The 26,288-nt window shown below is 39.9% G+C and overlaps 5 protein-coding genes across 9 annotated transcripts in view; 3 read left to right on the top strand and 2 right to left on the bottom strand.

The window, feature by feature from the left end:
- LOC112623633 (histone H2A type 1-C) overlaps positions 1 to 4,695 on the bottom strand; it is a 15,591-nt gene extending 10,896 nt beyond the window's left edge. Inside the window, exons 1-2 of one of the 5 annotated variants that reach the window (XR_003119181.1) lie at positions 4,092 to 4,695; positions 1,105 to 1,110 (exon numbers count right to left, since the gene is read on the bottom strand). Coding sequence is in view for 1 of the 5 variants with exons in the window: in XM_025384190.1 (XP_025239975.1) it covers positions 4,220 to 4,612 (393 nt within the window). In the remaining 4 variants the exon portion in view is untranslated. Of the gene's footprint in view, positions 1 to 1,104; positions 1,169 to 4,091 lie in introns of all 5 variants that reach the window. The other 4 variants (XR_003119180.1, XR_003119182.1, XR_003119179.1 and 1 more) reach the window with 4 other exon arrangements.
- Positions 1 to 26,288, top strand: part of LOC112623623 — a 163,209-nt gene that overhangs the window by 62,709 nt on the left and 74,212 nt on the right. The window lies entirely within an intron of this gene.
- LOC112623637 (histone H2B type 1) lies at positions 4,880 to 19,322 on the top strand. Its single transcript, XM_025384195.1, has 2 exons — positions 4,880 to 5,330; positions 19,185 to 19,322. Exon 1 carries the CDS (start codon positions 4,941 to 4,943, stop codon positions 5,319 to 5,321), a length of 381 nt encoding a protein of 126 aa, XP_025239980.1. The 5' UTR covers positions 4,880 to 4,940; the 3' UTR covers positions 5,322 to 5,330; positions 19,185 to 19,322.
- Positions 19,129 to 19,841, top strand: LOC112623627 (histone H1t). The gene has a single exon (XM_025384181.1). It carries the CDS (start codon positions 19,163 to 19,165, stop codon positions 19,787 to 19,789), a length of 627 nt encoding a protein of 208 aa, XP_025239966.1. The 5' UTR covers positions 19,129 to 19,162; the 3' UTR covers positions 19,790 to 19,841.
- LOC112623643 (histone H4) lies at positions 22,760 to 23,175 on the bottom strand. Its single transcript, XM_025384200.1, has one exon. It carries the CDS (start codon positions 23,107 to 23,109, stop codon positions 22,798 to 22,800), a length of 312 nt encoding a protein of 103 aa, XP_025239985.1. The 5' UTR covers positions 23,110 to 23,175; the 3' UTR covers positions 22,760 to 22,797.

Here is a 26,288-nt window from a genome sequence, read left to right as displayed (position 1 = left end):
AAAAAAAAAAAAAAAAAAAAAAAAAAGAGTTCAAATGATTTACAGAATACAAAAAGTGAACAGAGATGATGGATGAATTAAAGGAAAGGATATTGCTCCATAGATTATTTGGAAATTTAAAAAGGGAAATTACAACTGCTGATTTTGTGTTAAACTGATCTGCTTTGTTCAGGATATCTTATGTACCAACAAATGATTTTATCTCAGCCTCACATCTCAGTAAATTCCTGAGATAAACTTTTGTCCCTGGTGCCTTTGGTAATTGGGAGACCTCCAGGTTTAGCATTCTCATCCACTCGCCCCAATTTAAATAGTCCTCCCCAGGGCCATTCAGGCAAGGTAGATGAAAACTTGCTCAAGAGTTGGAATCCAATTTAAGCTACCGAAATTCACTGCTCAAAAGAGAATTTTCCCCAGAAGTAACTAGGGCTTTTGGATATAATAGTGGCTTTTCAAAGTAGAATGTGAAGTATTTCCGAGATAAGGAGACAGGACAGAGCTATGAGGAATGTCCTTTGTTTAGGGAGTAGGCCCTTAGCAGTACCTCTTAGGTATGAACTGGTTAACTGGCACCTTCTGTTTCTCTGAAGTTTCCAGAACAAACTGCCAATGCAATTTGGATTTTCAGAGTAGATTTTTTTGTTGTTGTTGTTACTTTTTTTTTTTTCTTGGAGACAGTCTCACTCTGTCATCCAGGTTGGAGTGCTGGAGTGCAGTGGTGCCATCTCGGCTCACTGCAACCTCCCCCTATGTTCAAGTGATTCTCTTGCCTCAGTCTCCCGAGTAGCTGGGACTATAGGCGTGCACCAGCATGCCCAGCTAATTTTTGTATTTTTTTAGAGATGGGGTTGGTTTTTTTAATTGAGATGGAGTTTCACTTTGTCGCCCAGGCTGCAGTGCAGTGGCATGATCTTGGCTCACTAAAACCTCCACCTACCGGGTTCAAGTGATTCTTCTGCCTCAGCCTCCTGAGTAGCTAGGACTACAGGCACCTACAGGTGAACCCCACCATGCCTGACTAATTTGTGTAGTTTTATTAGAGACAGGGTTTCGCCATGTTGGCCAGGTTGGTCTTGAACTCCTGACCTCAGGCGATCTACCCACCTCAGCCTCCCCAAGTGCTGGGATTACAGATGTGAGACACCATACCTGCCTTAGAAGACATTTTCTATTGGAAAGAGAAAACACGATTAGTAACCTATTAGTGTTTAATACTTAATGTCTTCCTTAGTAATAAACTAAGTCTAGAACAAAGTGCTTCCTGGCTGCCTAGTCATTGATTCATTCGGTTCCACATTTTCTTAATGCCCAACCACCAAGTGTCTCTTGTATGCCAAGTTCTATGCTGATTATCAGTAATTGAATAAGAGGGGGTCTAGATCTTAAGTATTGCTTAAGATGAAAGCCTCTAGGTTAACAAACTTAACACAATGTTTCACTACTAAACAGACCAAATACAAAATCTTGTTATTGGTGCCCAGAGAATTGAAATTCAAGTTTTCTCTCTCTCCTTTTCTCACTCACCACAATAAGTCAGTTGCGTCAAGTCCTGTAGCTCTTTACTGAGCCATCTTCTCACCTGTCCCCTTGTTTCATTTGTCACACCCTAAATAAAGATTGTACTGGCTTTTTTCCCTGGATTTACAGTGTTAATACATTGTCAAGATTTACCTCTTCATGTAGATTCCCTGGGGAAAATTACCTTTCCTCCTTCCCTTAAATTCTTCAGAGAGGTTAGAAAGCCATTAGTAACATTCTGGTATGTGGACAAAGTTTACCCATTATGTATGGATGTTTTACTCTTTTTATTTTTCTGACAATAATCTCTTAAGGAGGTGTGGTTATAGAATAGCCAGCTGTTATAAGTACTGTTTTTCTGGCCTTGGAACTTTTTAAAAGCTGTTTCTTAGTTTGCTCATCTCAAAATTCGGAATAAGGATAAAACCTATTTCTAAGATTGTTGGATTAAATGAATTAACATACTGGAAGCTCATGAAATTTGCCTGGCACACAGTAGTGCCTAATAAACCATCTCTCTTATTTAGCCTGTTGTCTGATTTCAGAATCTACACTTGCTGAGCCAGATTCTTTTCATTTCAAGGTGAGCAAAAGCATGCAAGGAAGAGAAGGAGGCAGGAAGAAATTAAGCCCTAGGCCAAGGTCACACACCGATTGGGAGCTGGAATCAAAGACAATTTGGCCTGGGAATGAAAAGGATTCCAAGGCCCATATAAAGCAGTTCCAACCTTAAGATCCAAATTCTCGGACATACAGGAAATGCTAGGGGGAAAAATCCGGTCCTCTCAGCCCAAGAGCCATATGAAACCAGACCTTCCTCAAATCTGATGACTCTCAGCCCAACTGCCCATTAGAATCGTTGTAATTTAAAAATATCCTCGGAAAATTCTAACATGTGGCTATCAAAGGTGATCACTTGCTTTTATGCCACTTCGTTTTCTCCCAAACGGGACATCCAACCCTTTTCCTTTGAGGGTAGTTGTAGGGAAAGGAGTGGGTGGAAGGAGGAAAGAGCGGAAAAGGCTGGACCCGCCCCAAGCTGGTGTCAGTATCTGGGAAGTGGGAGGAGCGTCAGCAGTAAACAGCCTCTGCTTGGATTATTATCTCCTGCCCACACACTCAGATTTGAAGACTCGAAACAAAAAATGCAAAACGTTTCAGTGGAATTCCAGAAGCGTTCGACTAAACGACTGGGGTCTGTTTGGCCAGTCTGAGGAGCTGGGCGCTGAGGCGTAGGCAAGACTCAGCCCGCCTAGACTTCCCTGCCCACTTAATTCCGATCATTAATTCCGATCAAAGCAGAAAACGGCCGGGCGCGGTGGCTCACGCCTGTAATTCCAGCACTCTGGGAGGCAGAGGCCGGCGGATCACCTGAAGTCAGGAGACCAGCCCGGCTAACATGGTGAAACTCCGTTTCTACTAGTGGCGGGCGTCTGTAATCCCATCTACTAGGCAGGCTGAGGCTGAGGCAGGAGAGTCGTCTGAAACCGTGAGGCGGAGTTTGCATGCCGTGAGCCAAGATCGCGCCACTGCACTCCAGCTTGGGCAACAAGAGCAAAACTCCATTTCAAAAAAGCAAACAGATTTCAAAAAGCGCAGAAACCGAGATCCGGAAGAAAACCTCGGCGAGACTCAGAATCCAGGAAAACAGGTCCCTAGAAATTTGCCCACGGTCCCAGATCTCCATTTCTTGTGGGTGGGGCAGCTGTTACCAGACAGAAGCAAAGATTTTCTTTTTTGCAGACGGTGTCTCACTCTGTTGCCCAGGCTGGATGACAGTGGCACGGTCTCGGCTTACTGCAACCTCCCCCTCCCTCCCACCTCAAGCGACTGTCCTGAGTCAGACTCAAGAGTAGCTGCAATTGAAAGGTATGTGCCACCACGCCCGACTAGTTTTTGTAATTTTTTTTTAGAGACGAGTTTCATCATGTTGGCCAGGCTAGCGTCGAACTCGTGACCTCAGGTGATCCGCGCCCCTCGGCCTCCCAAAGTGCTAGGATTAGAGAGGTGAGCAGAAAGCAAAGGTTTTTGAGTGGCCACAGGCCCCAGTCTCCTTTTCTGGCTGTGCTGGAAACCTAGACGCTGGAGTCTCTTAAAATAAAACAGCACGTTGCGTGTCAGGCATCGTTCTAGAGTAGAGACATTAGTCTGTTTTTTAGACACCTTTCAACTTCCTGGTTAACTTTTAGACAGTATACTTTGCACTTTAGCAGCAATGGAACCTAGAAGTTTAACAGAATTAAGAAAATGAGGCTGCCTACAGCCTAAATTGAGAACAAAATAGAAGAGGGACTAGTCGGAGGGCCGAACGAGGTTATCGTCACGCTACAGTTTTGCCTTGAATTTACATTTTAAAAGCAATTAGTTTTTAGATCACCAGGTATCCCTGGCATGTAAACTAATTAGGCACCAACTATGGTCGATCTTACAAAACACTAGTTAGTTAGAATATAATGATAGCACATGCGAACATTAGATCCTAACTGACCTAATAGACCAACCTTTAGTAACACCGTTCCCCAAAAAACTGGAAAGCAAGAATACACATTGCTCCCGATTGAGATAAAATTAACTTACCTTAGTGCTTTTTTTCCTCGTACGTACAAGCAGTGAGGTTAGCTCTTCCTCTGAAACGGTAGGGGGGCTCTGAAAAGAGCCTTTGGGTTTGATAGCGTTTCCGGAAGCTCAGATGCCTGTCAAATCACTTGCCCTTGGCCTTGTGGTGACTCTCGGTTTTCTTAGGCAAAAGCACGGCCTGGATGTTAGGAAGGACGCCGCCCTGAGCAATTGTCACCCGGCCTAGCAGCTTGTTGAGCTCCTCGTCGTTACGGATGGCCAGCTGCAAGTGGCGCGGGATGATGCGGGTCTTCTTGTTGTCGCGAGCCGCGTTGCCGGCCAGCTCCAGGATCTCGGCAGTCAGGTACTCCAACACCGCCGCCAGGTACACCGGCGCGCCTGCTCCGACCCGCTCTGCGTAATTGCCTTTGCGGAGCAGGCGGTGCACTCGGCCCACCGGGAACTGGAGACCAGCACGAGAAGAGCGGGATTTCGCTTTGGCGCGAGCTTTGCCTCCCTGCTTACCGCGTCCAGACATCTCAATAACACAAAACAGTACCAAAACAAGCAGTCCAAGCTCAGGAGAAAACAAACAAAATCGAGAAATGTGTAAAACATGGCTGCTTTTATAGGTAGTTGCTGGGGAGTAAATCCGACTTTTCGATTGGTCCGTAGCAAATACTAGTCAGGTAGCCAATAGAAAAGCTGCACTTTCATACCTCATTTGCATAGCTCGGCCCACGGATGACAACTCTGCAGTTTGTCTTCCAATTAACTAAGAGGTACTCTCCATCCCTCATTAGCATAAAAGCCCTATAAGTAGCAGAAATCCGTTGTTTACTTCCGACACATTTCTGGTGTTAAAGATGCCTGAGCCAGCCAAGTCTGCTCCCGCCCCGAAGAAGGGCTCCAAGAAGGCGGTGACCAAGGCACAGAAAAAAGATGGGAAAAAGCGCAAGCGCAGCCGCAAGGAGAGCTACTCTGTGTATGTGTACAAGGTGCTGAAGCAGGTCCACCCCGACACCGGCATCTCTTCCAAGGCGATGGGGATCATGAATTCTTTCGTTAACGACATATTTGAGCGTATCGCGGGGGAGGCTTCCCGCCTGGCGCATTACAACAAGCGCTCCACCATCACGTCCAGGGAGATACAGACTGCCGTGCGCCTGCTCCTTCCCGGAGAGCTGGCCAAGCACGCCGTGTCGGAGGGCACCAAGGCCGTCACCAAATACACCAGCTCCAAGTAAACTTTTCAAGTAAGCGTCTTAACACTTAACCCCAAAGGCTCTTTTAAGAGCCACCCACATACCCACTAAAAGAGCTGTGGCCAGACGCCAAATTTTTATTTGGCGGTGGAAGAGTATTAGGGATTGGAGAAGGGTGGGGACAAGTACTGCAACTTAGAGAGGGACAAAGGGGGCTGAGCCTGGAAGAAACCAGCCATTAAAAATGGGATTGGGGTCAATTCGTTGCGCTTAAATTTAAAATGGAGACAAGCGGCCATTTTGCTAACCCCGCGTTCCCGGAAGAAACCTCAGGCTCGCGTGGGTTTCGGACCCAGTTGTCTGTCTGTCCCTGTTTACGTCGCCTGGATCAACGGCTGCCGTAAAGTCATAATTTCGCCATCAGTTTCTAGCCAATAGGCTGTCCTGTCATTTTTAATATTAACCAATCGAGAGAAAGCTGGTTTGAAGCCCTTATTTACATAGCGGACCGGAGTGGAAACCTGGGGAGTAACTGGCTAAGGAAGGACACCCCCTCTGTTTTCGTGGCGCACACCTTCGTAATATACTGAAGGCTGTGTCTCCTTGGTTTCCAACTGCCCCGGTAATAAAGTCCTTTAACATAATACGTGTCGGTTTTGATAAGAGTAAGGCAGTAAGAACCTAAAGATGTAAGCACCGCGCCAGATGTTGCTTCATACATTTTATTCTATTCAACTGGTTTATTCAAGATTCAAACCAAATTTTACTTGAATCCCAGTGCTCAGCCATAAATGGTGTGTTGCCTGATTGAAACTTAAAATCTCTGTAGGGGGCTTGTAACATGCAGAAAAGGTTGAAAGTTGCTTTAGAAGAAGCCAACTCTAACTTGGGTAAATTGACAAGCATTCGAACACTGAACTGAAGGCCAGTAAGGACTAGGCGCTGGTTGGGAGAATGAAGAGGAGACGCCATTAAACTTAGCACATACACTGTGTCTCCTAGAAGACCTTACCTTCCTAGACAACTGCAGGCCGCTTTATGGCCTGGGAAATACCACATTCCCTGAAGTATTTTACTCATGGTCTTTTCCAGGCAAAGATTTTAAGATGAAAGTTTAGAAGTAGTTTACCTATCTTTTTATTCAAGTCTAGAACACGTTTGTAGCACCTTGAAGTGAAGTTTGCTTTCTCCATTAAAAACTGGGAATATACAATAAATAAAATTAGTGTTAAAGCAGATTTTTACAAATTTAAATACCGTGTAATTTAGGTTACAAAGTTATTTAACATAAGGACTGTGTGATCTTAAATCTGCAATTTCTTTCACAACTGGAAAATAAACTAAGGCCTCTCGGTGTCAGACAAGGTCTTATAGTTGAACCCTGCTGTGCAATCACAGGCTGCCTTGCCTAGATAACTTATCTGAGAAATTCTGATGAGAAATGAAATTTCCAGAGTCCCTCACAAGTAAATTTTCTTCTTCTTCTTCTTTTTTTTTTTTTGAGACGGAGTTTCGCTCTTATTGCCCAGGTTGGAGTGCAATGGCGCGATCTTGGCTCACAGCAACCTCCACCTCCCGGGTTCAAGCCATTCTCCTGCCTCAGCCTCCAGAGTAGCTGGGATTACAGGCATGCGCCACCACACCGGGCTAATTTTGTATTTTTACTAGAGACGAGGTTTCTCCATGTTGGTCTCGAACTCAGGACGTCAGGTGATCCGCCCACCTTGGCCTCCGGAAGTGCTGGGATTACAGGTGTGAGTCCCCGCGCCGGACCTAAATTTATTTTTTTATGCCTCTAATGGACCTGGTCAAAGACCTATTCACATTCAGACTGACCTCTCTTCTACCTGTCAACTAACTAATCAGTGTAACCAAAATCTGCAAGCAAAATTCACTATTCCCAAGCTGATTCTTTCCCCGCCTTTTCCCCTTTCTCTTACGTAAATTATGTTTTTGCGTGTGTTAGATGAAATAATTCTATTGCTTGTTCTCTCTTCTGTACAAGTACACAGTAAGCAAATCATTAACTTCTTGGTCATTTATTTCTGAATTTTCCACCAAGACAGTGTTTATGTGAGTCATACAATAAGAACCAACAGAAATGTGTGTCGTGGAAACATCTTGTCTAGCCCTGAACCCTTTGAGTTTTCTGTTCACATTCCTTTGGCTTTTGCATCCTGAAAGTTTATCGTCCGCGATAAACTTTGGTTATTCTATTTGAACTTGGCTGATTGGTTGCATATTGGTAGCAGTAGTAGAATTTGAATTATGGTTTTCTGGTCACATCATTAAGTGATTAGTCAGTGGAGAGGACAGGAAATCTGGTTTATTTATTAACCTTTTTTTGGGGTGTTTTTGTTTGAAGATGTCGATATTCTCTCTGAGAACACAAGGTTAGAGAGTTGGTGTTTTTCTTTCTGGCTTTATATGGGATTTGATGTTTTGTGCTTGTATGCCTCTTTCTACCTTCGAAAACTTGTCTTTTTTGAGTCCAAATAGTTGTCGATATCTGCAAAACCAGTATTCCTGTGTTAAGATGATATGAATATGAAATAGCTGCCCTGTTGTAACTTTTGACTTTAAGAAAGTGTTAAGACTAACAGGAGACAAAAAGGAAATCAAGGAAACCGAATGTCTGGTCTCAGTAACTGCTATGCCAAAGGCTCTACAGCTTATTATTAATTTTACTAATTTCACATTATTGCCCCTTCAGGTTCTTTAAGTAAGGTTAGAGGATAGAAGAAACATCATGTTGTTACAAATTGGACTATTGAGTCAGGAAAAAAAGATTGCTTTCAATATCTGAATAAAACAAAGATTTAATATTTTCTAAACCTTAATGAGTTTGTTGTAAGGGATATGACACTGGAAACTAGAATTTTTTACTGAACTGAGGATCAGAGAATTATTCATATTTTCAGCAACGGTGCCACCTGAGGGACATCTGATCTTGATTACATACCTTTATTTCTTTAACTGATCAACATACTAAATAGAAAACCTATGGCTCTGTTTTTAATCCACTTTAAATTCTGTTGTATTAGCACGGTTAGCTTTTCTAATTGGCAATAAGATTGAGACTATCTTTTTTTTTTTTTTTTTTTTTTTTACACAGACTTTTGCTCTGTCGCCCAGGCTGGGGTGCAGTGGCACAATCTCAGTTAACTTCAACCTCCGCCTCCCGGGTTCTAGCGATTCTCCTGCCTCAGCCTCCCCAGTAACTATGATTACAGGCACACCACCACGCCTGGTTAATTTTTGTATTTTTTTGTATTTTTTTTTTTTGAGACGGTTTAGTAGAGATGGGGTTTAGCCATGGTGGCCAAGCTGGTCTCGAACTCAGGTGATCCACCTCAGCCTCCCAAAGTGATGGCATTACAGGCATGAGCCACTGTGCCCAGAAAAGACTATCTTATTTTATGAATTTAAATAACTGTGAAATTATCCACTTCAGGGAATTAATTAATTATAATGTAATCTTAAATTTTAGTTGGCTTACATAAAGACTTAAAATACATCAATTTAAATAAAAATTCATTTGTCTAAAAAAAATTAAAAATTTTCCTTGTGCTTTAAATGTGCTACCTGTTTAAGTTGTAACTCAGAGAAAAGAAGTTTAACTGTGAGTTTCATTAGTGTTCTTAGTTAACAGGTTAAAGTATTTTTTAAAAAAAAAAATACTTCACAATTTTTACATAACTTAAAAATGTTAATACCTTTTTTATTAGGTATGTTGTTTTATAGGGAAAATATATAATATATCTAATCAAGATTATTTTTTGGACAAATTAGCTTAATAATTTCATTTTAAAAATGGCTCCTTATCATAATGTAAAAATAATATTAGTATAATATTATAGTATACACAAGTTTAGGGTTTATTTTCTAAAAAACAAAAACTAATTTAATTTGAGTGTACTATATTTCTTCCACTAGCTGTACTGGTGAGATGAGTTAACATCACTTTATTTATAATTTTAAAATTGTAAATTATTCATTGAACCAAATTAAATCATAATAGATAATGTCATTTGAAAAAATGGAATTAAATTTTATGTTACTAATTATAAGGATTCAATGTGTGAGCTTAAGTACTGAATTCACAATGTGTGATAACTTTAAGAATTTAGATGAATATTATTAAATTGAGTAAATTAATGCTTAATCTTTGGATACCTGGACAATTTCTAAATTGGAGGGTACAAAATACAAATCACAAAAACCTGTATAGTTTATGCAAATAACATTTTTACACAGTTTTGAATAACCATTGATAAACAGATAAGAGAACATACGATAGCCTTAGAATAGATACTCTTGCTTTTGCCACTTTAGATTTGTAAATCACGTACTGTATACCTGTGGGCCTAGAGGACCATGCAGGTTTTGGATGACTGCCTCTGTTTTCTTCATGCCTATGAGGGAATACAATTGCCTGCTTTATTTAAGGGCTATGGTTAATCCAAACAGCTCTGACTCTACCAAGCACTGTAGCTACAGAGAAACACAAGTAAGCATTCAAGATAATGACTACCTTGAGCCTTTACTTATTTAAAAAGTTGTTACTGTTTGTTAATGTGGTACATTCAATTTACTGTGGATTGTCACTCTAAAATAAGACTTCAATCTTTTTCTTATTTTTATATAGGTATGATTTATATTCATATCTTAATGTAATAGCCAATCTTCTCTGACAACATTATAACAATGCTGAAATCTCCATTTTCAGTACTTCAAACAACAAATACTGCTTTTATACTTCAGAGCAGATGGATATGTGCTTCCCAGTGTAAACCCATTTGGAATCCTACTGAGATATACACTGTCACTGAAAATACAGTTCTGAGATTCATTAAAAGACCTCCAGAATTCTGGAAGTGGGAAGTTTCCTCTTCAAAGTCTACAGATGAAGATTAGGTCTGAAAGAGATAGCTTCTTCCTTCTTTTACCTATGGTATTATTCTGTTTTGTCCTTTTCTCCATTATCTGTCTTACCAGTTATTAAATTTTGTTCTGGCCCTCCCACGTATTAAAAAACAAAGAAATAAACAAATCTCAGTTATATTTTACTATGAGAATGGCATGCTAACTTTTTGCAGGTTTGTAACAAGGACCTTTATACCTTGACTAAAAGTTCCTAAACAAGAATGTTTACTAGATAATTTATTTAAGAATGTTTACTAGATAATTTATTTCTGCGTATGGCCCACATTTGAGTCAAAAAAATCAATTAGGAAAAATGAACTTATTTAATTAAAGTTGACCAAACTGATCTCTGAGACCTATTCATCTAACTAAGACAAGCCAATTAAATTCTTGGAGACAATTTGGACTTTAAGGAATTCTTATAATATTTGCAATTACCCTCATAACTTTTTTTTTTTTTGCCCTACTTCTCTGCTTCTCTAATATGCAAATAATTAAATGATGTTACAAAGCCACTGTCAATAAATAAATAAATAAATAAATAAATAAACAAACTCACATGGTTATACTTGCTCCTTTATGAGCTATTATTACCAAGAATGGAGGAGTTGAAAAACTCTGGTACCAGAAATCATGAAGACATGGCCTACCTAACATGGAAATGTTGAATGTCAGTGGAAAATATTACACAGAGATAGCCACAGTGCTGCACAGCCAATCTTAAGTGTTTCTAGAGAATCAGTAATTGTTTTCTTTTAACAGTATTGGTTTATATAAGAAGAGACTATCCATACTAAACTCTTTTCTACTGAAAATAATGGGCAAACATAACATCCTATTCCTAGACAGTTTGGTGTTTTTTTCTCACATTTCTATTTCATAAACCATCTTTTTAAAATACTTTGTTGAGTGAGATCAGTCCATTGCTTGATATATCCTGTGCACAAGTAAATAGTATGCCAATAATTAAATGTCTTTGAGTCACAGTTTAACAAACTCAACTACCCTGAGCCTATAGAGTGGTAATAATTGCCCTACTCATAAAGATGAGGTGAGGATTAAATGAAATAGCAACTATAGAACACTAGTTCTGGACATGGTATCATGTTACTAAAATGGCTGCACAGCATTGCTCAATGATGACAAAAAGTGAAGCCTTTGGAGACAAACTCCAAGTTTGACTCCCAGATCACCACATATCAGCTGTGGGACTCTGAGGCAGGTCATTTAATCTTTCTGTGCATTAGTATCCTTCTCTATATGTTATGGGTGATGGTAATAGCACCTACTTTCTAGAAATATGTGAGGATTAAAGATCCTTAATGCATATAAACCACTGTGTTTACTGCTGTTTGACAAATTTTATTTATAACCATCTTGATACTCCTAAAAGGACTTGAAGCAGCTTATGACTGATAACTTTGGTAGGAGTTGGCCTTCTATACATTATAAGAATTTCATAAGTTATTTGATATAAAAATGCCAGTTGATCATAATATGTTTACCTGGGTCCAACATGTTGAGAAAAAATACACTTTTTTTTCCCCGCTTATATGAAATTAGCTCTCTAGGCATATTCCTAAGGACTTAAATCCTTCAAGGTTAGATCAAATGGAACCTTAGGACAACGACTAGGTTATGTTCATCTTTTAAGAGCATACAGAAATTCAAGAGCTAGAGGGTGTGGCTTTACTGCACAGGCTCACTATCCAACAGCTGTGCTACCTGGGAAACTTAACCTCTCTGTGACTTAATTTCCTCATCTATAACACAAGGAGAATGACAGCAGGTGTCTCATAAAGTTGTTGTAACAACTAAATGCCTTGGTATCTATTATGTGAAGTGCCTAAAACACTGCCTGGCAGAGAGCAAACATCCAATGAACTTTAGCCATCATCATTATCATTGTTTTCAGAGTCAAATATAATATCTCATATCTGATAAATTACAGAAGTGAATCAATCACTCTCTCTCTTTTCTCCAGGGGAGACAACAGCTTTTAGACACATCTTTTCCAACAGTCGTCACTGCTGGACACTGTTTCATCTTGCAAATAAACCAATGAGAATGAGTGATCCTAAAAGAAGATAAATGGAGGTATTTTGAACAATCAAAAAAAGACCAATGAACACCTGGCTAAGAAAAATTAGCTTGTTTTTTTCTATGTATAAAACTATTAAAATGTTCTTCATAGACATTTATGAAATGAGAAACATAAAGACAAAATTAAAATAACTCCTAGTATCTCCTATTCTTTTTATATGTATAGCATATATGTTCGTATTCATATATATTTATATCTCACATCATGTATCATATATAAAATAAATTTAGATGCATATGATATATATATTTAGATAAATATACTTAGAAACATTTTTTATGGATGTATAATTTATGGATACACTGATAATTATGTATTCGTTATTGACTATTTTAATTGATTCCCATTTTATGCATTATAGATTGTAAAGCTCACACATCTTTCTACATAAATCTTTGTTCAAATATTATTTCCTAAAGATAGACTTCATGAAGTGGAAATACTAAATCAAAGGTGAAAAACATTTTCTAAGGTTCTTAACATGTACATTGCCAAATTGCTATCAGCATCATGCCAATTTATAATCCCACCATAATATGGAAATTCCTGTTTTATAGCACTCATATTTACAATAGATTTTTAAAAGCATTGTTAACCTAATAGGCCCCCAAAAAGAAAAAAAATTGAAATTACATTTCTTTATTTTAATGACTTTATTAGTGAGGGTCATTTTTCCCATATTTCTTGTTAGCCATGACCCTATTAGAAATAAACTGTGCTACAAAATAATAAACATGATATCAATCATTCCATGGGAAGGCACTATATAAAGAATAATACCTTAGGTTAAGGCCAAATAAATAATATTTATCAGGTGCTTCTTCTGCGGAGGACTCTGAAGGGATACTAAACTGCACTTAGCTGCATGCAACTGAAACTACTGTTACCTACATTGTCTCTTATAAACATTATAACTACTCTTTGAGAAAGTGTTTACTATGGACTGAATTGTCTCCCCATCCCCCCAAATTCGTATATTGAAGCCGTAAGCCCCAATATGACTCTATTCCTAGACAGGACTTATAAGAGGTAATTAAGGTTAAATGAGGTTATTAGGATGTGTTCCTAACTGGACAGGATTGGTGGCCTTATAAGAAGAGGAAGATTCTGTACGTGGTCTTCCAAATTAAATTATTTTTTTAAAAAAAGAGAAAGAGAGCTCTGCACACATACTGAGGAAAGGCTATGTGAGCTCACTGTGAGAAGGTAGCACTCTACAAGCCAGCAAGAGAGCCCTCACCAGAATCCAGCCATGCTATACTCTGCTCTGAGACTTCCAGCTTCCAGAACTGTGATAAAATTTTGTTGTTTAAACCACACAATCGATGGTATTTTGTTCTGGCAGCCCAAGCCAACTAAGACAGCATCATTGCTGTCACTTACAGACAAGAAAACTAAGACTAGGAGAGATAAAAGTTAAACTTGTCCAAGGTCACAAAGGCCAGAAACAAGTGAGGTGAGAAGTTGACCTTGTTCTCCTCAATCCCAGGTCAGGACTCCTCAACTCCACATGTAGATAGCCACCTCACAGTCAGCAGCCAAATGTCCCCAGAGTCTGCATTAGACCAAGATGTCTCACCAGGAGAGAAATGCCTCATCTTGAATAAATATATTCTAACAACTTACCCATGTAAAACATTGAACCTCATGAAAAACAAAAATGCAAAGTATGTACAAAACTGTTTACCACTTAACTGACAGTGATATAAAGCTTAATGATATCTTTATAGTCTTGGAGGGGTTTGTATGTGTTGAAACAGGTGCTCATGCACTGCTGATAGACTGTAAATTGGTCCTAGAGAGAAAAATAAATAAACTGGAAGGAGATATGCTGTATGCTTACTTTTTTTTAATGGAAAGATATGAGATATACCTGGAAATTTGATTGGCCATGCATCTATTTCTTCAATGGGTATGCACAGTTGAGCTGTTCCCATGTACCAGGCACTGTAATGGGACAATTGCACATGACAGACAAAAATTTTAGCCTTATGAAGTCGACATGCTCATGGAGAGGTGCCACCCACTAAACTAATATTTATATATCAATTATGGATACATTGGGCCACATTTTACAGAAATTCACTTCAGTGGATTAGCAAGAAAGGGATTTGTTTTTCTCGATTGGCAAGAAGGCTAGGGTGGTTTGTTGGGGGCTGTCAGGAGCTGCCTAGGCTGCCCAAGTAGGCAGGTCTCTTCTATCATCCTGTGTTAGCTATCTTCCATATAGCTTTCAACCTCATGGTCATATGCAGCATGTCTAGGGGTCATATCTATGTTCCATGCAGGAAAAAAGGCTAAAGGCAAAGGGAAGTAGGCATGTACCATCTTAATTCACACCTTGGTTTTCAGAAAATTTAAGAAGAAAGACTTTCTGCTTTTTTCTGACTATTCTGTATTCTGGATTACAATGCAACAGAAACATCACCCTAAATTCTAATGTTTTTCTCTCCTTGCTTTTGAAAACTGACTCACTAGCCTCCAAGTGGCTTGGAAAAATTATTTCAGTCATCCAGTAATGAGCTGTTCATAGAAATGTTTTGGACATCAGTCTGTGTTGTTAGCATTATACATGTTAAGCATAGATTTAAAAAACAACATGATGTGGGTACATTTCTTTGCTTACATATAAGTGCTTATATACTTAGAGCTGAAAAGAGAGGTTGAAATGTCAGGTGGAACAGAAATAAGATTACCTAGATGTTTCCCCTACGGGTGATTTTCAGCTATGTTAATCTTTCTTCCAGGTCAGGTACTTCCAGAACTTCCTAATTAAATGGTGGCCTTGATGTTAGTTCCCCTCTCAGACATTTTCCAGGACTACAGAAGATGTGCAGTTTATAAATGAGCAGCAGAAACCTACTGAGCAAATCATCTGAACAGAGAGGACACCCTCTTTGCTATACTCTCTCAGTGATTTCAAGACACCCTGCCTTGAAATCCTGGGTCAATTATTGTCTTGGACGTTGATTTAAGCACAAAATAATTGTTGTCATTGCTTATGTTTGGATTTTATCTCCCAAAATAGATAAATTCTTTAGAGACCAAATAATACTTTAAAAAAATTTTTTTTATTGTTTTTGTTTCTGTGTCTCTCAGCCCTGTAATAGCATCATACTTGCACTTCGTAGATTTTTAGAGACAACTTTTACAAAACATGGAATTATCTACATACCCTTTCTACAAAACAGGCAAATTAAATACTCAGTAGTTGAACAAAAAAAAGCAGTTCAAATAAAATACTTTGAAAATGAAGAAATCATTTGAACAGAGAGTTAAGGTTAATGGTAAAATAATGTGTGAAAATTATTGCGAATCAAATATGAAGTTCAAAAATAGTTCTTGAAAAAGGAAGAATCGTATGAAAAGGGAGTACTTGTTTTAAAAATGTTAGATATCAGGAAAAGCCAAGAAGTGAGTATGGTATAAGAGTGCTGTCAAGTGAAATCCTGCTGATCTCACTGAACATGTAAAAATCTGTAGATGCCTTTATTTTATTCACTCTCATACATACGTAGAAAGAGAAATATATGGTAAACATTAAAAAAAAAACTAGAATGTAAAATTAATACTTTAAAAAATGGACTGTATACTTTTCTTGTCACCAGAGATAAGAATTTATTATTTTTAAAAGAGAATAGTTATTTGCTTTGTGACTGTTTCCATGACTTTGCTACTTAGAAGTTAGAGATGCCAAAGTTTATCTAAGAAAATGTTTATGGAAGTATGATTTCAATAATGAATGTTTAGAAGACTGAATTTCCTGACTGGGCACAGTGGCTTATGCCTGTAGTCCCAGCACTTTGAGAGGATGAAGAAAGAGGATTGCTTGAGTCCAGGAATTCAAGACCAGCCTGGGCAACACAGCGAGGGCAAGTCATGTGACATTCCTGTGCCTCAGTTTTTTCACCTATAAACTGAATTCCTACAGTTTTGGGGGAGGGGAGAAAAACTTAGGATAGTGACTGGCACAGGAGAAGCACTATATACAATATATATGTGGATATCATTTGTTTTTATGGTACCTTTTTAGCTATCTAATGCAAAGTATGAATCATTTTTTTCTGGGTCTTAAATTACAGAATGTAAGAATTTTCTAAATTCTCTAATTCTGTGTTAGTTTTAAAGCAATGGAGTAACATATCTGTCAACTTGTAAATATGGATCAACCTGATCCACAATTTGACCCCTAGCCACTAATATTTACTGGTACAACACTCAGGAAATATCAAAGGTCAGAGAAGCCAAACAAATGTAAAAACATACAGGTGCTCAGAAATATATACCTGTAATCTCTCTAAAGAGAAATATTTTCCAAACTGAGTGACACAGTGCTTTAGTGAGTTGTGAAATCAATCTCATGATTTCCAAGCCAGTGTTCTTTTAAAAATGAACTAGTCCACAATAGAATATACTAAAGTGCTGGTGTTTTCCAAAAAAAAATTTTTTTTTTTTTGAGACAGGGTCTCACTTTGTTGCCCTGGCTAAAGTGCAGTGGCACGATCATGCTCACTGCAGCCTTGACCTTCTGGGCCCAAGTGATTCTCCCACCTCAGCCTTTTGAGTAACTGGGATCACAGGTACATGCCACCACACCTGGGTAATTTTTTAATTATAGAGGTAGGGTCTTGCTATGTTGCTTAGGCTGGCCTTGAACTCCTGGGCTCTAGTGATTCACTAGCCTCAGCCTCCCACATTTATGGGATTATAGGTGTGAGTCACCTTACCTGGCCTGTTTCCTGAATTTTTTTTTTTTTCAGGTGTTTATGCATATGTGTGTTTGTATGGGTATAACAGAGAGAGAGAAAGAAAGAAACTTCTACCTCACTTTGCAATCAGAAGTTTGAAGTCTTATCTTTTGGCTTTTGTTTCAGAAATATTTCAAATGTAGACTCTCTCCTTTACCACACTGTCCCCTTAGGCAAGGTCTTTGCCATGTTTCTGAGACTATTGCAACAGACTCCCAACCTCTGACTGTGGGCCCTTCTCAATAATGATTGTTTATGTAATAAATCTAAACCCAAGACAACTACAACGATACAACAAATTATGTGCTTAAAAACTTCCAATGTCGGCCGGGTGTGGTGGCTCAGGCCTGTAATCCCAGCACTTTAGAGGCAGAGGCGGGCAGATCACCTGAGGTGGGGAGTTCGAGACTAGCCTGGCCAACATGATGAAACCCCATCTCTACTAAAAATACAAAAAATTAGCCAGACGTGGTGGTGGGCGCCTATAATCCCAGCTAATTGGGAGGCTGAGGCAGGAGAATTGCCTGAACCTGGGAGGTGGAGGTTGAACTGAGCCGAGATCACACCACTGCACTCCAGCCTGGGCAACAAGAGCAAAACTCTGTCTCAAAACAAAACAAAACAAAACAAAACAAAACAAAACAAACTTCCAGTGTCTACCAAATGTCTCACACAAGTATTTGGGGATCTTCACAAAACGGCCCTTATGGAGTTTTCCTTTGCTGAAACCCTAGGCTGTGACCACAGTAAACTCACTCAGCATCCCAGAAAGGCCTTGGCCTTTGTGAGCAATCTCTTATCTCCAGGCTTCTCACAAAGACCTGTTCCAGTAGAAGCTCAGGGGAGCATAGTGGACATTATTCCAACAACCCTTTCCCCACAGCTATGCAGCCAAATCTGCCAGCTCAGTTAATTAATTAATTAATTAAGCAATTCAGAGATGGAGGTCTGCCCAGGCTGGACTACAGTAGCTGCAACTTCAAACTCCTGGGCTCTAAGTGATCCTCTTCAGTCTACCCAGAAGCTGGACTGCAGGCATGTGCCACCACACCCAGCTAATTTTTTTTTTTTTTTTTTTTTTTTTTTCTGGTAGGGAGCAGGCCAACTTAGTCTTGAACTCCTGGCCTCCAGCCTCTGGAAGTGCTGGGATTATAGGCATGAACCACTGCACCCAGCCAACCTGCCCAGTCTTGTTAGACATGGGGTCTGTAGTTTCCAGTAGGTTCTTGAGTCTAGGGTTCCTACCTCATGTTTTATAGTTAATTTAGGGGAGGGGCTGTGTTGGTTTATCTGGGGAGGTAGGGGTGGGCAGGGGGATAGAGGGGACTTCAATTAATGAAACCATAAGCAAAACTCAGTTGAGGACACCGGTCATGAGAGTGGCCTGATTATGGCCAATCTTACGTAATGTGTGAGATCTTGATATTACCCCATCCTTGAGAGTTCTCTATAAAGCTACAGGGACTTGGGAGCACCTTTAATCACAGACAACCCATGTTACTGTGGATTATGGTTTATTAGATTGCACATGCCTAAAGACATCCTCTGCAGTCTTTTGAAAATTCTATAAGCATTTTGTGACTCTGCAATTAGACAACTAAGAGATCTGTGTTACTTCCATCACATATATAAATAATTTTAAATAAAAATCATGGCGTGAATAATTTATGTCCTCTACCGATTTGAAGCTATTCATTTGGAAGACCACTCTGAAGAGATGAAATAAGTCTTCTGCCAAAAATTACTTATTAATTTACAAGGGAAAGGGGAAGTTTTGTTCCTCTCCTTGATTTGACTGAAAATCGAGGGCTTTCTCGAATAGTTTTGGCATCCAGGGTCATTTTTCATTAAAAAGCGAAAAGTCATGTGAAATATGAATCTCCCCAGGTCATTCAGCACTAGACCCTGGGAGATTCTGTACAGAGGGGGTTTGTTATAGTCAACTTTTCCGGGTAAAACAAACACAAATACTCCTCCTCCAAGGGGCGGGGGCGGTGCCTAGGTGATGCACCAATCACAGCGCGCCCTACCCTATATAAGGCCCCGCGGCCCCGCGGCGTTTTACGCTTTTCGCTGGTTATTACATTTTGCGTTTCTCTGCTGTTATGTCTGAAACCGTGCCTGCAGCTTCTGCCGGTGCTGTTTCAGCCGTCATGGAGAAACCTCTAACCAAGAAGAGAGGGAAGAAGCCGGCTGGCTTGACAAGTGCAAGTCGCAAAGCACCGAACCTCTCTGTGTCCAAGTTGATCACCGAGGCCCTTTCAGTGTCACAAGAACGAGTAGGTATGTCTCTGGCTGCGCTCAAGAAGGCACTGGCCGCTGCTGGCTACGACGTGGAGAAGAATAACAGCCGCATTAAACTGTCCCTCAAGAGCTTAGTGAACAAGGGAATCCTGGTGCAAACCAGGGGTACTGGTGCCTCCGGTTCCTTTAAGCTTAGTAAGAAGGTCCTTCCTAAATCTACTAGGAGGAAGGCTAACAAGTCAGCTTCTGCCAAGACCAAGAAGCTGGTTTTATCCAGGGACTCCAAGTCACCAAAGACTGCTAAAACCAATAAGAGAGCCAAGAAACCGAGGGCGACAGCTCCTAAAAAAGCTGTTAGGAGCGGGAGAAAGGCTAAAGGAGCCAAGGGTAAGCAACAGCAGAAGAGCCCAGTGAAGGCAAGGGCCACGAAGCCAAAATTGACTCAACATCATAAAGCTAATATTAGAAAGGCCACATCTAGGAAGTAAAGAGCTTTCCAGGAGGCCGATTTCGAAAGAACCCAAAGGCTCTTTTAAGAGCCACCCACATTATTTTAAAATGGCGTAACACTGGAAACTTAATTTCTATGACAGTTAACTATAGGTTTAAGTTGTGATGCAGCTGAGTTGAAAAGTCTTGAGGTGGGAGAATTCAGTCCAGGATTCAAGACCATCCTGCGCAATATAGCCGGACTACCATCTCTACCAGTGGTCCCCATTTCCCCTGGCCACCGACCGGTACCGGTTCTTGTCGGTGGCACGTTATGAATTGGGTCGCACAGCTAAGGGGTGAGTGAACATTAACCACCTGAGCTGCACCGCCTGTTAGGTTAGCTGCAGCATTAGATTCTCATAAGCTCAAACCGTATTGTGAATGGCGCATGCAAGGGAACTAGCTTTCAGGCTCCTTGTGACAATCTAATGCCTGATGATCTGAGGTTGGAGCAGTTTTAGTCTGGAAACCATCGCCCCCAGCCCCTGCATCCCCTCGTCCGCAGTATATTTGTCTTAGACAAAACCAGTCTCTGGTGTCAAAAAGGTTGGAGACTACTGGTTTTACAAAAAAGTAAATTAGTCAAGCATGGTTGGCATGCTCCCTTAGTCCCTGTGCCCAGGATTTTAAGGATACAGTGAGCTATGATCGTACTACTTCACTCCAGCCTGGATGACAGTGAGACCTTGTCTCAAAACTTAAAAAAAAAAAAAAAAAAAGTTAAAAAAGAAAAAGGGCTTCTTGTCAAAGACGTGGTGTATACCTAGAGGTCCAAGAACTACAAAATCTGATGTCCAATCCTGAAAAACTCAATGGTGCACTAGAGTAGGCTTTTACATATAAGAGCATCTAAGTTCTGGAAATGCCAGTGTCAAAGAAGGGAGTGGAGAGCAATTCAGCATCCAAACAATTTGCTGATACTTTTATTTTTAAACACAAGTACTACATTCTAGTCTTTCTGTGGTGTCATTATAACTATTGTTTCTTAATATGCTGTCCACCGACTTCAAGGGATGAATAAATGGGAATCAAGGTGTCCCAGAATATGGATTAGGGGAGTTTTTTTTTTTTTTTTTTCATCTATTCATTAACTAGCTGAAATTTAGAATTTTCTTCCATTGAGTGTGACTGATAGAAATAACAAATTTGTAGGTTATAGTTGTTGCAAGAATCTTGAAAATCATGCTTGCTTATTTATATTTGATATATCAACAAAAACACAGTCAAGTGGTTTGATAATTATTTTAATATTATTGATCTAATACAGATGTAACCTTATGAATTACTTTAAGTATCTTATTTATGAAAATAATCTGGGTCGGACGTGGTGGCTTACGCTTGTAACCTCAGCAGTTTGGGAGGCCGAGGCAGGCGGATCACGAGGTCAGGAGATCGAGACCATCCTGGCTAACACGGTGAAACCCCATCTCTACTAAAAATACAAAAAAATTAGCCGGGCGTGGTGGCGGGTGCCTGTAGTCCCAGCTAACTCAGGAGGCAGAGGCAGGAGAATGGCGTGAACCTGGGAGGTGGAGCTTGCAGTGAGCTGAGATCGCGCCACTGCACACACCAGCCTGGGTGACAGAGTGAGACTCCGTCTCAAAAAAAAAAAAAGTGTAGGTTTCATCAGACTGCCAGAGCATTCTGAAGACTGAAAAATTTTAAGAATCCAAACCTTAATGAAAATGTTGGAGGCTGCCCAGTTAGGGTCTGAATTCAACCTTCCTGAATCACAAAATTGTTTTAAGTCTCGGGGTCTGAGCTAAAGTACATTTCTCTTTAAACAAACATAGTTTAATTTTCCCTTGATTTGTGATTTAGTATTCTTACCATCAAAAATATTCAGTCAATGTTAGTCTATCTTGGACCATGGTATTTCGAGAAACTTTGAACAAAGTCCCCTGCAAAACTATGCATTGCATTATTTCACAGACATGTATGTTTTCCAGACGGTTCAATAGTACCTCACTTTTCTGAACTTATTTGTATAGTTTGGAATCTTTTTAAAAATTAAGTTGTGTCCTATAATGAGAAACAACTAAACATTATGTTTTAAACTTGTATAGATAAAATCAACCACAGACCTTTCCTGTTTGGATGTAATTGTATTGTTTCCCAATGAGTTTGGAATTACAAGGATTGTGCAAAAATATGCCTCACTTGCCTGACATAGCAGAGAGCCCTTTTGTCTAAATTCTGTGCCCAGCAATCGACTGTCACCAGATTTTCATCATATACAGTGAGGATGAAAAACTGACTTCTCTCAGCAGCTGGCCAGTCTCTCAAGAATATGCGAATCCCTCAAGATGGCTTCCTGCACCTTTGCTCCTTTAGCCTTGTGTGTATACAAGGCTAGCATGCCTGGCATACATAAGGTTAAAAACAAAATCAACCAGTTATGGTTCTTCCTCCAGTTCTGAGGATTATTAGACCACTTTTTTTTTTTTTCTTTTTTTTTGATGGAGACTCAATCTGTCACCCAGCTGTCACCCAGGCTGGAGTGCATGGAGTGCAGTGGCACAATCTCGGCTCGCTGCAACCTCCGTCTCCCGGGTTCAAGCAGTTCTCTGGCTCAGCCTCCCAAGTAGCTAGGATTACAGGCGCCTGCCACCACACCCGGCTAACTTTTGTATTTTTAGTAGACTGGGGTTTGGCCGTCTTGGTCAGGCTGGTCTTGAACGCCCGACCACGTGATTCGCCTGCCTTGGCCTACCAAAGTGCTTGGATTACAATTGTGACCCACTGTGCCCAGCAAATGCTTCTTTTCTGGAGACACTTTACTAGCGCTTACTTCTCTATGCCTACTTTCTGCTTCAAAATTTTGTCAGAATGTGGCCGGTCATTGTAAACACAGATCATTCTTATTCAAGTTATCAATCAATTCTGCCATCCAGACTCACATTCTTGCAACGCATTTCAGCTCTTTAAGACGACTTTGTGAGCGGCCCTGAAAAGGACCTTTTTTGTTTTTTTTGAAGTTCCAGGAGACCGCGTATTCTTAGATTCAGCCGCCGAAGCCATAGAGAGTGCGCCCCTGACGTTTTAGAGCGTATACTACATCCATGGCTGTGACAGTTTTGCGCTTGGCGTGCTCTGTATAGGTAACAGCGTCTCGAATAACGTTCTCTAAGAAAACCTTCAGCACACCTCGAGTTTCCTCATAGATGAGACCAGAAATGCGCTTGACGCCACCGCGCCGAGCCAAACGGCGAATAGCCGGCTTTGTGATACCCTGGATATTATCCCGGAGCACCTTACGATGGCGCTTAGCACCACCCTTCCCCAATCCTTTTCCGCCTTTGCCACGACCAGACATGATTCCCACAGCATTGGAGGTTATGAACGCACACAGTCCCTTATATACAAACTTGGCGGACCTGATTGAAAACAGCATGAGTTGGCGCGGATTTTTTATTTTTCAAATTAGGTCACCAAGTGGGTGGAGCAAGAAAACTTTCATTAAGAGTTCATTGTTTTGATTGGCCAGTGAGACTTCGCTCTTCGTGGGACTGGAAGGGTCTCTACAAGCTGAATGCACTGTATTCCTGTCAGCTTAATGACGCTAAGCACAGCCCCATTCCAAATTTCTATTTCCACTTAATAACTAATAAATTACGCAATAGTTTATTGGGAAAAGTACAAATAATGTTTAAAGGAGGTCAGATTTATAGGTCAAGGGACTTAACCTCCCAATCATTTCAATATTTTATTTACACCAGGCATTTTGATAGTCTTCTCTGTGCTGGACAAAGTATAAGTTTGGCTATGAAGTTTCACTCCTAAAGATCCTATGTTTGAGAAGGCAAAAAGATAACCAAATAATTGCAAATTAAAACCTCATAAGTGCAAACTTCTTCTTCGTCACCTTCCCTATCTCGATTCAAATGTTTATTGAATGTCTTATTTTCGTGCAAAACTCTGTGAGAGAGATAGGGAACATAAACTTAAGTCTGGAAAAAATGTTTTCCCGGGACGCTCTTCCTGGCCTGCTGTGCCTGTCTGTTGTGCCTGAAATTCCAAACACTCTTCCCTTCCCACCATTTTTAATCCCCTTTCAAGTTGCTCCAGCTTTAGAGAAAAGAACATACGTTTTGTACAGTTGGGGATTAATTGAAGTGTAGGGCTAATACTTGATTAAGGTCATTACAAAGTCTACAGGGTCTTCCTCTGGGAGGTTTTCGTGATAAGATTATTGGTGTTAAAATAAGGCTAATCCCCTTGAAAAATAAATAGAAGAGCAGAATTGGGTCTGAATGTGATTTGAAGAAAGGGACTTCTCAATTCAAAATTTTATTCTTAGCTTCCTGCCAGAGCTTTCCAGAATGCCCATAAGATCCGCTTTTGTTTAAAAAACAAAAACCCAACCCCACCCACCTCTCTCTGGTTAATAAATGAATATCCATTGGTAATATTTATAATGAACTGTGGCCTGTGAGAGACATCATATAGTAACCTCAGACTTGCTCGCATGAAAAGAAATCCAGAAATGGAGAAAAAAGACCCAGGAAAGGCCAGAATGCTCTAAATGTCATATTGTTTCTATCACTTCTGAAATAATTGATTACATTCTTCTGACCCAAATTGAGTTATTAGATGTTTCCACTCACTATCCACATGCCATAACACATACCTTATAACTAGAGACTTAGCTAGGAACAAATGTCAAACATTACAGAGAAAAAGTGCAGAGTCCAAGATCATAAGTAAAACTCTGAAATCTCAACATGCCTTTTAATTCATGAAAATAAAAAATATAGCAGCATATGCAATATGACAATTCTCTGAAAACATACCTCATGTGAACTACCCTGGAACTCATCTCGCCAAGTGCCATCTTCATTTAAACCAGAGGTCTAGGATGCCTTTCCTTTATTTTGCCTATTATATTATTTATAAAACCCCATTTTTATTTTGATACTTTATTTACTTTCTATTTCCTGCTCCTAATATCTCCTTTCTAAACTTTTCTCAATGATAGTGACTCAAAAACAATGAATGTTAGAACAAATATTAAAGGGTGTATATATATATATTTAAAATGGATTTTTCCACTCTGGGAAGAATTCAGGCATACTCAATCTTAAAATATCCATTTTTCTGGTTTTTTTTTTCTGAATTAAACTGTCATTGCCATTGGCACATCTTTGGTTCTGTAGCATAACCTATGTCTCTGCTGGGTTTTTTTTTTTACCTCCACTCCTTACTATTCTAGGAAAAAATCTCTGCTTTTTCTTTTCAGTTTAAATTATTTTACTAAAAGGTTTCTTAACTTGAACTTCCTAGGCTTGCTGTACTTGTGTGGGCACTCTCCCATAAACAGTATTAATACATTTTGATTTGTTAAAAATAAAGATATTTCGACAGAAAATTTCTTTTCTTTTTCTTTTCTTGTTTTTTGTTTTGTTTTGTTTTTGTTTTCCCAGACTGGAATGCAGTGGCACCATGATGGCTCATGGTAGCTACACTTCCCTGGGCTCAAGTGATCCTCCCACCTCAGCCTCCCAAGTAGCTGGGACTACAGTTGTGCACGACCACACCTGACTAATTTTGTGTGTTTTGTAGAGATGGGCTTTCCCTATGTTGTCCAGGCTGGTTTTGAACTCCTGGGCTTAAGCGATCTGCCCACCTTGTCCTCCCAAAATGCTAGGATTACTGGCGTGAGCCAACAGGTCTGGCTGGAAAGATAATTTTTAACATTATCCTCTCTTAAACATTTGTTTCAAAAATTTCACAAACATGATAGTAATTAAATATGATTTTCAAAATTCCCTTGAATACTTCCTTAATAGCACACAGAAAGCACAAAGTATTTTATACTTGTTTTAATGATGAAATTGTGAACCCAATCTTACACTTCTTTGTGTAACATTATACTCATACTTAAAACAGATGCCCTCATATACATGGTAAATCTCTTGGGGCAGTAGTGAAGTTGGTTATTTGCTGTTTTATGAAAGTGCCATTCGGCCGGGCGCGGTGGCTCACGCCTGTAATCCCAGCACTTTGGGAGGCCGGAGTAGGCGGATCACGAGGTTAGGAGTTTGAGACCAGCCTGACCAAAATGGTGAAACCCCGTCTCTCCTAAAAATACAAAATTTAGCCGGGCGTGGTGGCGTGTGCCTGTGGTCCCACCTACTTTTGAGGCTGGGGCAGAAGAATCGCTTGAACCCGGGAGGCGGAGGTTGCAGTGAGCTGAGATCGCGCCACTGCATTCCAGCCTGGGCAACAAGGCAAGGCTCCGTCTAAAAAAAAAAAAATAAAAAGTGCCGATGTGGTGACTCAGTTTAAGGAATAAATCAAGGATATTTAACTCAATAGACTAACGTTAGCTTACGTGACTTGCACTGAAAGTTATACAAATATTGGTACTTATACCTCTGCCCCCAAAGTATGAATTAAAGACTCCAAAATTCTTTTTAGAATCTTCAGAGTAAAAGTTAGAATTTGATTTAAAAAATAAAAATAAAAAAATACTTTGTATCTAAATCTAGTGTG

The sequence above is a fragment of the Theropithecus gelada genome, chromosome 4, assembly GCF_003255815.1.
Source record: "Theropithecus gelada isolate Dixy chromosome 4, Tgel_1.0, whole genome shotgun sequence".
Lineage (NCBI taxonomy): Eukaryota > Metazoa > Chordata > Mammalia > Primates > Cercopithecidae > Theropithecus > Theropithecus gelada.
The sequence above is the reverse complement of the archived record's forward strand: the minus strand, read 5'-3'. Positions and strand labels throughout refer to the sequence as shown.

Bases quoted from the DNA above. Each gene is read 5' to 3' on its own strand.
- LOC112623627 (XM_025384181.1), top strand. From the start codon at position 19,163: ATGTCTGAAACCGTGCCTGCAGCTTCTGCCGGTGCTGTTTCAGCCGTC.
- LOC112623637 (XM_025384195.1), top strand. From the start codon at position 4,941: ATGCCTGAGCCAGCCAAGTCTGCTCCCGCCCCGAAGAAGGGCTCCAAG.
- LOC112623643 (XM_025384200.1), bottom strand. From the start codon at position 23,109: ATGTCTGGTCGTGGCAAAGGCGGAAAAGGATTGGGGAAGGGTGGTGCT.